The 15,599-nt window shown below is 40.8% G+C and overlaps 1 protein-coding gene across 1 annotated transcript in view; it reads right to left on the minus strand.

Annotated features, from left to right (window-relative positions):
- Window positions 1-528: 528 nt before the first annotated feature.
- Window positions 529-15,599, minus strand: part of ca8 (carbonic anhydrase VIII) — a 29,790-nt gene continuing 14,719 nt past the window's right edge. The window contains exons 8-9 of the mRNA XM_040142732.1: window positions 5,915-6,109; window positions 529-2,258 (exon numbers count right to left, since the gene is read on the minus strand). Coding sequence (XP_039998666.1) covers window positions 5,975-6,109 — 135 coding nt within the window. The 3' untranslated portion in view covers window positions 529-2,258; window positions 5,915-5,974. The remainder of the gene's footprint in view (window positions 2,259-5,914; window positions 6,110-15,599) is intronic.

The raw sequence follows: 15,599 nt of genomic DNA on the forward strand, positions 1-15,599 counted from the left end.
GATATGTGGTCCCAAACTAACAATCATTTGTTTTCAGTAGTTATACAAATTAAAGAGCTAGATGGACACAGACATACAGTGTATATAGTGTAGTTAAAAATGCTGCACCTTAGTGTTTTATCCTGGTGGGGTCTCGATGCAAGGAGAGCCTAAATATTCAAAAGCATGGGCTCTGCCTCAAACTACGTTATCATACATTAGAATGTGCACAATAAACTGCAAAACTGTGTGTGAAGTCCTCAGACCCGTGTCTGTCGGTATAACCCCTGAATCAAGCTGTCTATGGCCAGAGGATATCTGATACCGAAACCCATTTGGTCCCCTTCGATTAAACAGAGTAGGCATCAGCCTGTGTCATCCTGACGTCAAACAACCACACCTTGATAAATCTACCAGAATTTGGCTTTCAAATATTTGAACAAGCCTAAGGTGCATTTGATTTACACAGCCAGACATTGCTGAACAGAAGATGTTTTCAAATCGGCTAATCCTCCGTGAGACCGAATCAAAATAAACTACAATGTGTGTGTGTGTGTGTGTGTGTGTGTGTGTGTGTGTGTGTGTTCACGGTAATGAAGGAACATGTCAACCCAGTGCAACAATGTGGCCCACTGATTAATGTTTGTATTAGTTTTTGGACAACAATGGTGCTCTGTAGCTTTGGAATAAGATATATCAGGCTTTGGATACACAGAACAGCTTTGCCCTTTAATACCACTACTGATTAGTGTTCATGAAAGCCAGATCCCTCTGACCTTTGGTTTAACGTAGAAACAAAAACACCATTTTAGTTCAGTGTTTAATAAGTCAGTGTTGTAGTTTATTGGTGCTTTACAGTAACAGTCATCAGTTCTCACCGTTTATTTCAGCTCAGCTTGTCAGACACAGTACCTTGAAGAGACTAAAGACACACACACACACACACACATACACACACACTCACACACACCATAGCAGGGCTTGTACTCCTCCCCGCACCCTAAAACAATATGAAGGGAGTGATGAGAGTAGAGTCCCACTGGTGGTACACTGGTGGTGTTGGAGGCTCTGAAGGCTAACAGCAAAGCTGACCGTTCTGTATTAAAGCTGCTAACAGTCAACATAACATTGACTGTCATTTACATGTGGCAATTTTCAATCCAAAAAAAAGAATTCTTGACAGTATTCTTTTATCAATGGAAGGACACTAAACCTGTTTCAAAGAATGAAGACAGAGAATGTGGACAGTGATACAAATGCTTCCAACCAAAGTTTGACTTTGTATCTTTACTCAGTTTGAACTGAAAAATGTCAGGAGAGCTTTTGCTGAATGAACACAAGAAATTAAATGTCAAAAGTTTCCAAGACAGGCTGTTTCTGACCGTCAACAATGACAGTGATGAAAATCACGAGCAACGCATGGAAATATAATAGGCAGAAGAGAGATGACAGAAAATGTGTGATGGTGGCTTTGCAGCTATTTTCCTACAGGTTTAGTGGTCTGTGGTTCTTCTCATGCTTTCAGAAACTCTCATGTTTACATTCCCTGATAGGCTGACATAAAGCTTTATAATGTAAAGTTTCAGGTTGACTTCCTTTTCTGATTTATCTGATTCAAAACGAAACATTTAGTTAGTAGAGTTAGTAAACTGTGTGTTTAACTTGTCCAACCGGTCAGTCAGGTCTGATCCGGTCAGTCTGTAATGCATAATGACCAGCCTCAGGTGTACGCACATAATGTGTATACAGCACATGTTGAGTGCTACGTGTGTGAAGCTGTGTGGGTGCCTTTCAGTGTTTCTGTCACACTCTTTCACACTGTATCTCATTCATCAGTGTGTGTGTGTGTGCGTGTGTGCGTGTGTGTGTGTGTGTGTGTGTGTGTGTGTGTGTGTGTGTGTGTGTGTGTGTGTGTGTTTGTGTGTGTGTACAGGTATATCTGTGGTTCATGTTTCCTCTTGTTTTGTCAGTAGAGACAGTCTGGTTATAAAGCCTCCTACCATCTACCATCTCACATATAGTACACACACAGAGCAGATAAACATGGCAGTACAGGGAAGATGATACACTCACACACACAGAAAAAACACAGCAACACACCTACACACACATAGACGGACACGCACACACACATACACAAACAAAAACACATGGTGAAGGTATGCATGCTATAGATTCTTTGTCCACCTTCAGGCCGCAGCGGATCTACAACCACATCAAGTTTCCCCCTCTCTCCTTCTCTTTCCGTTCCTCTCTTCACACCTCATCTTTCTTCTCTCCTGTGAAGACAGGCATATGGATCAGAGTAAAAAGAGAGAAAAAGAGAGGCCAGATGTGCTCCACAGCTGAGTGAAAGTTCAGAAAGAGGGGAACATGGAGAGGAGTCGTTGTAGTTGTACAACTTTTCAACTTACCTCAGACTGGAAAAAATTCAATCGCAACAGACTTACTCAAGAGAAAGGTGTTCAAGCTACTCTGTAAAAGCTTAAATGAGACGAACTGGGCTGAAAATGAGCTGACATATAGTCAGTAAATATACAGTCATCCTTTCCCAGTGTAGGGGCCCCAGTAATATGGCTTTCCATCCGTCTGAGGCCCAGAGTATAGTGAAGACCTAAACACTGTGCTAGAGATGATGAAATATAATGCTGTAAAACCTCAAAGTGATTACACCTTGGCCAATTCAACTCTCTCCAGAGACAGAGTCCTGCAGACAGTAATGACTGTACAAGTCAACCCTCTGTGCTTTACAATCCACGCCACTGTGTGGAATAAGCTACCAGTCCTCCATTCACAGTCAGTGGTAGAACAAACACCTTGTTGCACCTTAATAGCCAGCTGCTAATGTAACTCTTACCCTCAAACTCTTACCCCCCCCCAATATCTCCGCCTCCCCCCACATTCTCACTTCCCTAATTTCTGGAAATTTCCAGTAATTAGTTACTTAGTTCCAGTTCTTGTACCCTGCCTGTTACCTGTTCTGTTTTTGTTCCTTGACCTGTTGCCTGTTCCGGTTTCCTGTACCTGCCTGCCTGTAAGCCTTGGTCATCTTTGTCTTCATTAAAGCCACTTCTCTGCACTCGCCTGCCTGTGTGTTTGCATTTGAACTATTATTTTTAGGGCATTTAACACAGTGTCAGTCATGGTGTCCAATGTGGACATGAAAATTAGAAAAGTAAAAAATCAAAAAAGTTAAGTTAAGTTAGGTAAAGTTAATCATTTTTAAAATAGATTAGAGGTGAAGCCAGTTTCAAAGAGCTAAAGAATTCGCTTCATATGAAGACGAGGGACCAGCTCTCTTAGAGGATGTCTACTATTTATTTTGTAAGTTTTTTTCTTTGTAAGATGGACAAAGAAGCTTGCAAAACATGATCTTGCAAGACTGAGCTCTGACGTTTAGAAGTAAAACAGTTGCCTACTTAGTATGAAACCCTCCTCCATCTTTTTTCATGTAGTTATAGATTTTTCAATTCCATGTCATCTTTCTGTCGACTTTGAATCGGATCCAGTTTAAACTGAATATTGGGAAAAGCACTTGCGGTGTGAAAAAAGCGAGAATGTTCTGGCACCAGTAGACCTTTTACCTAATACTAAGTGTCGCCCTTACACCTCTTTCATGCTTGTTTTCTGTCTGAACTCTGCCCATCTCCCTCTCCTCACTACTTCTCTTCTACCGTGTGTCTTATTCACACTCAGACAGGTTTGTGCCGGTGGCACTAGATCAGTATCCATTTACACTATAAACAATAGTCCTCTGTTTTTCTGTTTTTCCTCTGTTCCCTGCCGTTCCTCTGTCTCCTCCTTTTTCATCCCTTTGGCACTTTCACCTCCCGTCACCACAGTGCCCCCCTATATTTTCCACTTCAGTCTAGTTTTCCTGTTACTCTCGTCTCTCTGTCCCTTTAATGTGAACTATATTAAAGTCTGTTCAGATCTTCTTTTCAATCAGTGGTATCACAGAGTTATGGAAACTATACTAGCCTGCACTTCACGAACAACTCCGATAACACTTGGCCCCCCCCCCACTGTTTGTGAGTTCACGGTTTTGTGTTTAGACTATAAAAACTGCCGCGTTCATTCATTTCAAATGAAACCAGCAAACTAAACAACTGCATTCGTTTTTACGTGATTGTTTTACGTGTATGGAAAAGCCCCCTTACAAGATTTTGCCTCTACAGTTGTCATTGTAAAATCTGCAGAAGGCTAATTTTGCCAATCTTGTCAACAAAGAGTACATTTGCTCGAAGGCGCCCTCCTGCTTTTTCCTATGAAGTTCAGCTTACTCATCGTGAGGAGTGCAGTTGTGTAATTTCTTCTGTAGTTCTAGAGACAGATTGAGAAACAAAAGCCGTGATGAAGCCAACAGGGTCATCTTGCCTCGGGCTTTGAGACAACTTTTTTTTAATCGAAAGCCTGTGCGACAGAGTAGGGCACGGAACGTGAAACCGAGCGCTTTCACCGGTCATGAAAGGTAACCCAAAAGATGCTACTGAACTGCATTTTGGGAAATGTGGGATCCAGCATTTTTTTTGCACAGGAGATGCGGAGTTCCTCTCTACCCTAAACTTATGTTGTGTACTAAAGCTGATAGTGATGTGACTCTGGCCTGACTAAATTTGCCCTGACTTTTCAGACAGTGAGAAGAATAGGCTATTAAGAAGATAGTGTTGCACTAAGATTCTTTGCAGGTCTTTGCTCAACTGTTTTTGTAAATCTTAACATGCTGGCATGTAAAAATAAACCAAAAACATGTAATTTCCCCAAAATTCCGAACTTCTCTTGGGTCTTGTGCCCTCATTAGTTCAAGGCCACGACTTTGAGTATAATAGTCTCATTTGTCTTTTTTTGACTTCCTTGTCCCTTTTGAGCTCAAAAAGTTCCATCCTGTCTTCCTGATGAAGAGCTAAATCCAGCATCCCTCCATACACTACATACTGTATATAGGCTAGTCCCAGATTCATAACTGAACTGGGTTAGTTCATTGGGGCTGGGCTTGATCCATTCTGCAACCCAAATACCTCAGGGAAAGCCTGCTTCCATTAAAAGTCTGTCCCTTGAGAGGAAATGTGCTGAACTAACTAAAAATACAGAGAACAGTGTTTGGTGATATATAAAGATGTGCAGATCAGTTTTTTTTAATTCATTTATGTGTTTGCACAATTGCACTGGCGGAATTACCTTAAGTTCCTTTTTTTTCGTTGCTGTAGATTCTAAATTAAAGCTGCACTAATCAGTATTTTTATATCAACAATGGATTAAATGGCTACGTGTAATATGAGGTTGTCACTACTAATGACACCTGCAGTTTCCCTCAGCTTCACGGAGCACTTTATCATCTTTCAGGTCATTGTTTTGGCTTTACAGCTGCAAATTAAATGCTTTGGTTCACTCTCATTGCTCTCATCATTGTTGTTTCCAGCTGCAGATAGCCGTTTCCAGTTAAAAAGCTGATGGACATACTGTAGGCTACCTGCTCGGCACCAAACAGCAGACAGACAAGGTCTGCAACTACGTAATGAACAAAGTCGATCATTTAGCAGCTAAAGAGCCAGATACTTTTCACAGTAGTTAGTGAAGACCCAAAAAAAGCTAAAAGAGAGTGAATACTGGACCTATATTCTTCAGGTGGATACAAAACCACCCAAAATAAATGCTAATTTGCCCTGTATCTCTAACTGTTTGCAAACAAAAAAAATCAACTACTGCTGCGTTAAAGCTCCATAATCACATACAGACATATACACAGAAGTGTTTACTGTCTAATGTGATGTAATTTGATGTTTTATTGATGCAGAACAGGTTGGATATGTACCAGCAATAGGTTTGACCTTATACTTCAGGACGATACTCTTTCATGAAAGTGGGCTGCGGCTACCCCAGCTAATGTACTGCATGTCAAAACAGGAGATGGCAGAGCTCACTGTAACAGCGTTACCTTCAACACTTGTATCTGTAGGTCCCATTGTTTTTCTGAGTTGGAAGTGGCAAGTGAGAGTCACTGGAAGGCAGCACGAACCGTACGGTCACTGAGTGGCTGGGTGGGACGGAAGTTGTCCCCCAGCATCCCATCATTCCCTTCTGGCAGCTCGGCCCCTTTAACATGGGACCGCAGCCTCCGAAACTCCTCAATCTGCAGAGACAGAAGTGGAAAAATTTCATTTTAAGAGGCTGAATTGGGTCACAGCTCCATATCTCAAGGCTGCAGACATGAAAAGTTTGACCAATATGGATAGACTTTTAAAAAGGCCAATACTGATATTCATTATCTTAGTTTGCGGGACAAAAGGACCCAAAAAATTAAACCATCATGTGCTGTGAGTGATAAAATGTCTGAAATTTTTACAGTGCTTTTATACTGTCTGGTCCTTTCATACGAAGACACCATGGTTGTTTAAACACATTGCTTTTGACCTCTGGCTTTCTATAGATACAAATTTCAAGTACTCCATATGACTTTAAATATTTGTTCTACACTCAGGGTTTCCTTGGGCTGTCAGATGCTCAGGTGATGAAGAAGAAGAACCTGGTTGGAGAATAGTAGGAGAACTGAGACAGAGAAAGGCCTGATAATTACATAATGACAGATTGGGAATGAAATATGATACGCTGAAGACAGATGAAAAGTTTCATAGCTATGGAAATACAGCAATATTGTAAGAGTATTTTTAGCTTTCATTTCCGATGATTTCTATTGTCAACAAGCACAACTTTTCCCCAAAGCAAACATAGCAGATAGGTGAATAAATCAGGTTTTGACAGATCTGGTCGTCTGAAAGAAACAACCTCTCTGTTTTCTTGCTTCAATGTTAAGTTCAAAACAGAAAAGATCCAAAATCTGACTTCCTGTTCATTTTTTTTTCTTTTAATTTGGCCACTGCGGGTACTACCACTTTTACACATATGTACTGTACAGCGGCTGGTTACCTCAGCCAAAACAAACATGACAGTAGTTCCTGTGCCGTCTGTCATGCTATGGCTTAGTGATGGAAGATTTATAGCCCACTGTCCAAGTGCAAACCTTGTAGGCATAGAAACTGTTGTATGACACACACACTTGAATAGTTGCATGCAGACATTCACTGTGCACATACACACTTGGTCATTTAGCAGTCAATAATAGCCGGATGTTTGAGGTACGGATTCTAGGTAAGCAGAACCTGCTGTTTTAAAGCACTTCTGCTGTGTTCATTCAGCAGTGGGTCCATGGCTGAAACATGATACAGAAAACAGGCTCTTAATATACTCACAAATAAGTTTAAGGTCATTTATACAGTATATAATATTGTCTATGATGTTCAGTGTATTGTAGTTATTGCGTTGTAATTCATTTTCTGTTACTCACTTTTCCAAAATTCAAATTTTCTACTCTGAAGGAAGATGGAGGACCGGGAGGCCCAAGGCAAAGATACTGCTTGAGGTTAAAGGGAATGGTGCATGCCACTGATCTACAAAACAACAGGAAGTTAATCGTTGTAGTGTGGCTGCTGATTTGGCCCACTTATCAACACAGCCAGCAGTTATAGGCGTAGTAGTGGCCGTGACATACAGCTCATTGAGGAGCAAAAAAAAATTAACACAACAAACAGTAACTCACACTTGACAACAACACACGGATTAGCAGCGGTTGGTCATTAGGGGCATGTGGAGCAAAAAAGTGGGGGTTTTAGTGGTACTGAGTAGCTTAGAAATGGATGTAATTCTGGATAAATTCATGGCATAAAAATCCTCAGTTATGCTGTTATTTATCATTATTCTGTAATTTAAGATCATTGCTCCTGGTTGGAGAAGCCATACCCAGAAAACACTGGTTAGACGGTGCATGCGCTGTGTGAGACGGTCCAGAAATAACTGGGTAAGTTGGGTAAGTTTTCTTATAGATTTTACTTTTATGTTAGCATGCATGTTCTATAACATTCCTGCTGATGAAGGGTTCAGGGATTTAGAGCCTCTGTTCTCCTCAAAGAGCTCCAGTGTGGATTGTCAGGGGTTGAGTGCAGTGCCTGATTGGAAACTGGAGCAGAGTGCATCATATGAAATTAAAATTCAGTGATTTCTTTTTGTTAGATAATCAATAAGTAGCTTTTTGTGGTTTCTACAAGGGTGATTGTATATGTCTTGTATTAATGTTAATGTTTGTTTATTTATCATTTATCCGGATTATCTTGATGATATATTGTTAAAACGTCTCACAGAGGTCCAGGGTGAACCAGGACATAGGTTTTGGTTTTTTTTTACACTTTAGAACTTGCACTATATGAAGCTGTTAATCTAGATGTATAGGATGTCTGGTTACAAATCAACATCCTGTTGATGACAATTTCGACCTCGCTGGAACACCCAGGGGGGACGTCTAGGTGACGGCCAGGTAATATTGCGGACTCCGTGCGGTGCGTGGTGTGTTATTTGGTGGTCAAGAACAGGCTCTCAGGATCTCAGGCAGCTTTCTGAGAGGATTACCAAACATGACAGCAGCAGGAGTCATCTAGACAATGCAGTAAAACCGGGGTTGCCAACCAGAGCTACCCAAACTGACAGCGCATACAAACGGGAAATGGAGCAGCATAACTGGCAAGTTGAGGAGAACAGGTATGCCGCCTGTATTAAACTGTGTGGAAAATGTGAAATAGTGCCTGTGTCAAAGTTCTTGTAATTTTCTGGGCTTGCTTCTGCCCAAAGTAGTTGTTATACCTCCTGAGAATATCATTATCTCCAACACCCATTGCAAATAAATATCCAAAACACAAACAGAAATCATGGGGAAAGAGATGCTTCTTATAACTCAGGAACTTGCCTGAGAATCATCATGTTTTTTAGGTTTCCTTCAGTATCAAAGTAATTCAGTGATAGTTGTCTTAACTATGGGTACATCGCAAACAGGAACTGCTAACAGCTAATGAAGCCTACTTTTAATGGTGCCAGTTTGCAAAAATGTAACAAAATGTAACAAAACAAGGGTAAAAAATGGGGCTCAGGCTGTAACAATTCACTGAATCCATGGCAGCATTATAACTCCTGTTTACATCCCCCAAACCCCCCAGGTTAAGGAGGGAGTAGACAGGGGGGTGTTACTGAGGTAGGGAATATGAAATCTGTATTTTTAAGATTTGTCAGACTTCTATATTTTTTGGTTCCTTCTTGTTATATACTTGATACATTTACCTCTTTAGGCCTCTGGTTTGAATTAAACAATTCTGTTATTTTAACTCTATATAAATTAAAAAGATGGGAAAATCACTCTTCAGTTGAACTGCTGAAAAATCATGGGCATGTAAGCTGTGGCCAGGGCCCAAAAGTATATTGCTTCTTATTTAAGGATCACAAGGTTGGGAGCCACTGTTCTAATGTAACATCTACATAAATGTTTATACTGGTGTTTTTAGAACCCAGAAAAGCGTCTGATTTGAAAAACTTCCCCGCTGTATACAAAATTATAATAAACGGATAAGTTAAAAAAAAAAAAAAATTGGCATATGTGCTGGGATTCCAGCTCTCAACATAAAGCTATGACATTAAAAAAGTTGTTGTTATAAAGTTGATATAGCCTCCATTGTCTCAAAGGTCACTTACTTTGTGTTTCAGTATAGAGAGCCCAACAATGATGATGTCAGTTTTATGTTTCTGCTTCTTAATTACACAAGTACAAAATCTGATCTCAATGCAGCAGCCTAGGATTAGCCTTGGTTACGTTTATATACTAGATCAATAATATGTCAGTGGATACTGCTGCAGCTCGGCCATATTAAAACTTAAGTGATGACATCTTGTGTTCCATGTCTCTTGTTTCACTCTTTTTCGCTTCTGTTCAGTTGGTTTGTGTTTTGCCTTCTTTCATCTGTTCTGAATTTATATTTTGTCTGTTTTCTTCTTGCTTCAATGGCTAACCTGACATCTGGCAAAGAATTGACAGCCAAAAAATGATCATTTTGACTAACACTGGCACATTTACAGCGATGCTGATTAGTGTGCACAGTTTTACCCTACACTAAGGCCAAGCAGAATACCCAGCTGTGTTTGTAAAAATAATTTAGCTGAAATTTTATAGTTTACCAATCTTTGTATATTGTATTATTATGAAGGGATTGATGTTTTCCGTTCATCTTTGAGTTGGAAACACTCACATCCTGTCATCAGCACTGCAGTATTTTTCCAGTTTCTAATTGGGTAAGTCCCTCAACTTGTCTGGGAATGATCAGGGCTTGTTCCATGACAAAAAGAAAACCACAACCATGTTCTCTTCACTGTTTTTCATCAGTCCGTATCCCACTGAGGGCAACTTCTCCTCAGCAGTGGATCCATTGTCTGGACTAACCAAGTTATCCGCAGTCAAATACAACACCATTTTCTCTGTTTGACATTTTTCATCTTCATTGGATGAATGTAGACCAGTTTGACCACTGACTCTCCCTTTGTCTTTTTTTTCATATCATGAAATTTGATACATTTAGGCTTAATTGAGTAATTGCTTCAGAATAACTTCAGTTTGAATTAGTACGTGACTAATTGATATCCCACAATTAATAAAAACATTTTTAAGCAATGTTATTAATGTTAGCCACTTTCAACTTCTACTTTACATTTCAAGCTATTAACGTTCAGTGATTCCAGTCAGATCATGCAAACAAATCATTGGCTAACTAGTAAAATGAATTTACTACTTACAAATGTAAACTGGCAATATTATGTAATGTCTTTCTTGTCTCTCACACTATGTTAGAATATTGGTGTTGAGATTGCCTTCAAAGACGTTCCTGTCCCCTACAGGAGGATGTGGCCCAAAACTTGGTTTCTCCTCGCCTGAAACCATTAAAAGCAGGGATCAACTTGGAAGGCAGTGTTGTCAGGGGTGTACTTAGGGCAATGTGCTTCCTGTCTGTCCCAATAAACGGCACCTTAGTGCAGAACCCAAAGGGCATCAAAAACATTTTAACTTTATTCAAGAGATGCTGTCGAACCTGGGTGGAGGTGAGCTGAAAACCAAAATTCAAAATCTACAACGTCGGGACTAGCCTGCTCTGACATAAAGAATAAAAATTTGGGTTTTTTTTTTAGTGGAAGGAAATGGTATATCAAATGTTTTGTATACATATATGTGGACGTGTTTTATTGCTGTTATGTCTTTTTCAATACATTTTGATAAATGTATTATATTATGTGTTTATTAGTAAACGACACATTTTGAGTTTTCTCAACTTAATAATTTAAGTACAAAAAATTTGGCTTTTAATGTATTGAACTTAAAAATGTTATTTCCAATCTTTTCAGCATTTAATTAAGTTTCACTCAAACAAATTAAATTAATGACCAATTCCTTTTTTACATTTTTAAGGCAATCGGTTGCCTCACTTTTTTAAACTACAGTCAACTTGTCCGGGTTAACAGTGTATGGGCATGGCCTGATGCAGGAGGACAGCCAGACAGTCCTTTTTTCTGTTAGCATTTCAAAGGGTCAGCAGGCCAGTGGACGGCACAGATGAAAGACCGAAATAAATGCCAGAGGATTACTATCATCATCCTTTACCACAGCCTGCTTAAAGAGAGCCATGAGTCAGGCAAAGGTTGAATTAAAGTTTAAATCTATTAAAGGCGATGTAACAGGCTCATTGATTGGCAGTGGGTGTAAACAGTTCCTGCACTGCAGTGAATGCCAGAGAGCCATAGGCTAGTGGTCCTGTGTGGTATGGAAGCCAGAAATGGGCCTGACATACTATAGGTATGTAGAGCTAGAAAGGGATGTAGAAAAAGAGAGAACAGAGCTGAAACATGGTCTGTACAGGTGTTGACAGAAATATATTTTCCAGGTTCTTTTGCCTGAGGACTGCATGCATGTAAAATTGTAATAGTGTGAATGCTAATTCAGAAGCATTCACACTATTGTTATTTTTGCTCTTTATTATTATTCTGACGTCTCATTCCGATTCAGAGGTTTTTTTGGTGGGGTCTCAGATGTGTGCTCACTTACTCCGAGAGCCTTATTCAGTGTGGCTAAGTCTGCTTTCCGTGAACAACTGGATGGCAGAATTAGCTCCTGCTATGGGTTCACACGAATCCGTGCTCCATCTGAGCAGCCGATATTCCAGGCAAACCTAAGGTCCTCATCAGAGCAAGGTGGCGCAAGAGCAGGATCTGTTTTGGTGTCATGTAAAAGCACAGTGCGCACTATGGTTCTCCATGAGCACAAGGACAAACCTCCACTGGGAGTGGATGTGTTCTCTCACCACCCATGGCCCAGAGCTCTGCCTTTTCTGAGGCCAAATCTTTTGTTTATGCCTAAAATAATAACATCCACCTTTAAACCCAGTTATTTCCTTGAAGGAGTTTTTTCCTCCTCCTCACAGAAATGAGGAAGAGTCTCATAGCCTCTGTCTGGTGCACACGCTGTCACATCATGTGGCGTACACCACAGCCTTCAAGCAGACCCAACAGCTGTTTGTGCATTATAGAGAGCATTCCCAGGGGAAAGCTCTGACAAAACAGCAGCTGTCTCACTGGCTGTGTGAGGGCATCACACAAGCTGCCGTGTCAGCAGGGAAGGACCCCCCACATGGCATTCGTGCTCGTTCTAAGAGAGCCTCCTGTCTCCTCCATAGCTCTTTTCAGTGGAATGACAGTGTGGGACAACTGTGCAGCGGCACCATGGGCTTCCCTGTGTCCTTTTATCTGTTTCTACCTACGTACATCATCCGAGTTTTCCTTAACTCAGTCGGTGATGAGCGTGCCTAATGACCAGCGGAACACTGTCAGCTTGGGGCACATCACATAACTCATTTGTACAAGCTTCTGGACTGCCAGAGTGAGTAACAATCGTCTCTGTCCACTCTCCCAACATATGTTTGCTGTGAGTGTGAGTCTCACTGTTCGCACACACTCGCCATGTGATATTTCCTGCGAGTGTTCTGCCCTCTCGTTTCTGCTCTCCGTAATACTCATGCCTGCTCTCTCACGGCAGTCTTGTTATGTGAGTGGAGTGTGTTGTTGCCCTTTACAGATGGGCTGGGTGCAGCAGAGGGCTGTGGCTTCACTCACTCGTTTTACTTTTATTATGGGTATGGTGCTATGAATGGGCATGTTTAGTGCTGTGGACTCTGGTGGTCCAGTGAGGCATTGACAACATCCAGCTACGACCTTATCCCAAAAGCAACAGCCCTCAGAGGGTGAAGCCTATACGAAATAGAACATCGGTTATACATTGTAACCCCAGAATCTATGAGTATAGGTACACCCCTCTAAGCTGTGGGCCCCACTGGCACCACCTATGTCACCTGAAGAAAAAGATGGCTTATTGGGAGCAGAGCTCAAGTCATGCTGTTGTTATTTACCCTGGGTGCAGACCTGAGGGTGGCCCAGTGCTGGACACTGAGCCTGAAAGGAAATCTTCATGACTACACATGCATGCAGGGATAAATTAAAAAGCCAATAGTGACAGCTCTTAGAGGGCTACTTCTGTACTCATAGAATCTGCAGACACAATAAGTAACCAATATTTCATATAATAAAAACAGTTTACACACAGATTATTCTTATTGGCTAATTACAACCGCAGCAGTTTTTGCTTGTTTATGATTGCTGGAATACTGTGAATGTCTTTTTGGCAGGTGGGACCTCTTCTTCTATTTTTAACTGTCAAAAAATTCAAACTGTTTCAGGTTTAATTCACTATTCAAAGCTACTTCTCTCTTTCTCTTTCTGTCTCTGTCTCTCTCCCCCTCACACACACTCAAACACACACACACAAAGTTGTACTTCTAGCTTTGTGAGGACACTAATTGACATGATGCATACCCTAGCCCCTTACCTTAACCTTAACGTGAACCTAATACCAACCTCAACCCCAAAACCAAGTCTTAACCTTCAAACAGCCCTTTGAAGTTGTGTCTGACAGTGAGGACCGGCCAAAATGTCCTTACTTTCCCAACATCTCCTCACTCCATAAGTGGAGTGGGTTCTAGGTGGGGCCTGGGGGTTCACCTTCAAAATAAGAGTTCCAACCAAGTAACAGCAGTTTACTCTGGAGTGGCCTGGATTTTCAAAGTTAAAGCCCCCCAATGGTAACAGGAGCTTACCAGGGGGCTCTGTTGTATGCTGGATTTTCAAAATAGAAGAGGGTAACAGGAGGTGCAAGAAGGTCTCTGGAGTGCTGAAGAGTTTTAAAATAAAAATGTACATAAACCTCCTCTCCTTGTTGCGTCTTCTCTCCCTCTTCTCCACTGTTCCCCTCCCCTGGTCACCATGTCACCTTCCCTCCTCTCCTCTCTTTATAACTTTGTTTCATTTTATTTTTTGCACCTTTAAAGGGGCTATATGTAAGTTTTCTCTGCTGCCGAACGTGGTTTCTTACTAGGAGGTGGTGATGGTGGTGGTGATAATTGGTTGCTTAGCAAGAGCTTCAGCCATCGTTTAGTTTACAAGACAAGAGGTTATGATACGTCCTCTTGGCAGTGCTACTTCTTCATCCTCTCATGTTGGACTGAGGGCAGACTGGACGCTACAGTGACTCACAAGTTCCATTACAAGATGGGATGGGTCGGGGCTACCTGGTTAGCATGCTAACTTTAGTAGAAGAAAAGAAGTGATAGAAATAACGAGAGTTAACATTGGCGTTGCTCTCCACCGCTGGAGGCAGCCCTTGGCGGGTAAAAGAAAAAGTTTGATGCTGAAGTTGAAATGTTTTTCCTAGACTGGTAACTAAACAGCTGTTAATGCTAATGTTTGCTATGAAGCAATGGTAAAAACCTATATATAGCTCCTAGAAAACTTTACACTTCAATTTGTTTAAGCTCGTGCACTTTAAAATGAAACTTCAACGCCTTTTGGACACTTTAGTTAATTGTATTTACAATTCCTTCCTTAGTGCTTAGATGTCAGACTCCAACTATTTTCACCTCTTACAGGATTCCATCTGTTACAGGTTTCCACCTGTAAGACACTGAACTCTTGACAGTGATTTAAATGATTTTACCCAGTAACACTCTCTTTTCAGAGCTTACACTTCAATTGATACTTCAAGAACTTTCAGTAAACTTCAGGTAATATACAAACTTACTAACCATCTGCACCTTCCAGGGCTGACAGTGTTTGATTGTTTTCTACTTTCATATGTGAACATGCTCCTAATCAGTGCATTTTGTCTTAAGCTTTTCCAATGCTATGCTGTTCAGCTCCCTTCTTCTCAGGCAATATGTTTCAGCACTCAGTTCTTCAGGGCAATGCATTTTAGGTTCCAAAGTGTTTAGTGATGCAGTTCATCTCTCTGACATAGATGCAAAGCTTTTTTTTTTTAAGGCATTTCATGTCTACTTTCAATTTTGGCCATAGTTTATTTTAGGAATATTTTTCCATTCTCAGCTTTTTTAGCTTAAACAATTAAACTTTCATTTCAGCTTCCAGATGTTTAAAGCAATGTGCTTGAACATTCAGCTTTTTAAGGCAATGCATCTCAGATTTTGCCATTTCCAGCACTGCTGGGCAGTTTATCTCAGCTGTCAGCATTCACACATATTTTCTGCAGGAAATGCATTTTCCAGTTTAATTGATTACCTCACTGTTGGTGTGGTTAGTGATTAGCATTTATGATCCTCGATCAAACACTTTTACTGCTCACTACTTCAATTACTCCTACAAGA

Source organism: Xiphias gladius, chromosome 14, assembly GCF_016859285.1.
Source record: "Xiphias gladius isolate SHS-SW01 ecotype Sanya breed wild chromosome 14, ASM1685928v1, whole genome shotgun sequence".
NCBI classification, from domain to species: domain Eukaryota; kingdom Metazoa; phylum Chordata; class Actinopteri; order Istiophoriformes; family Xiphiidae; genus Xiphias; species Xiphias gladius.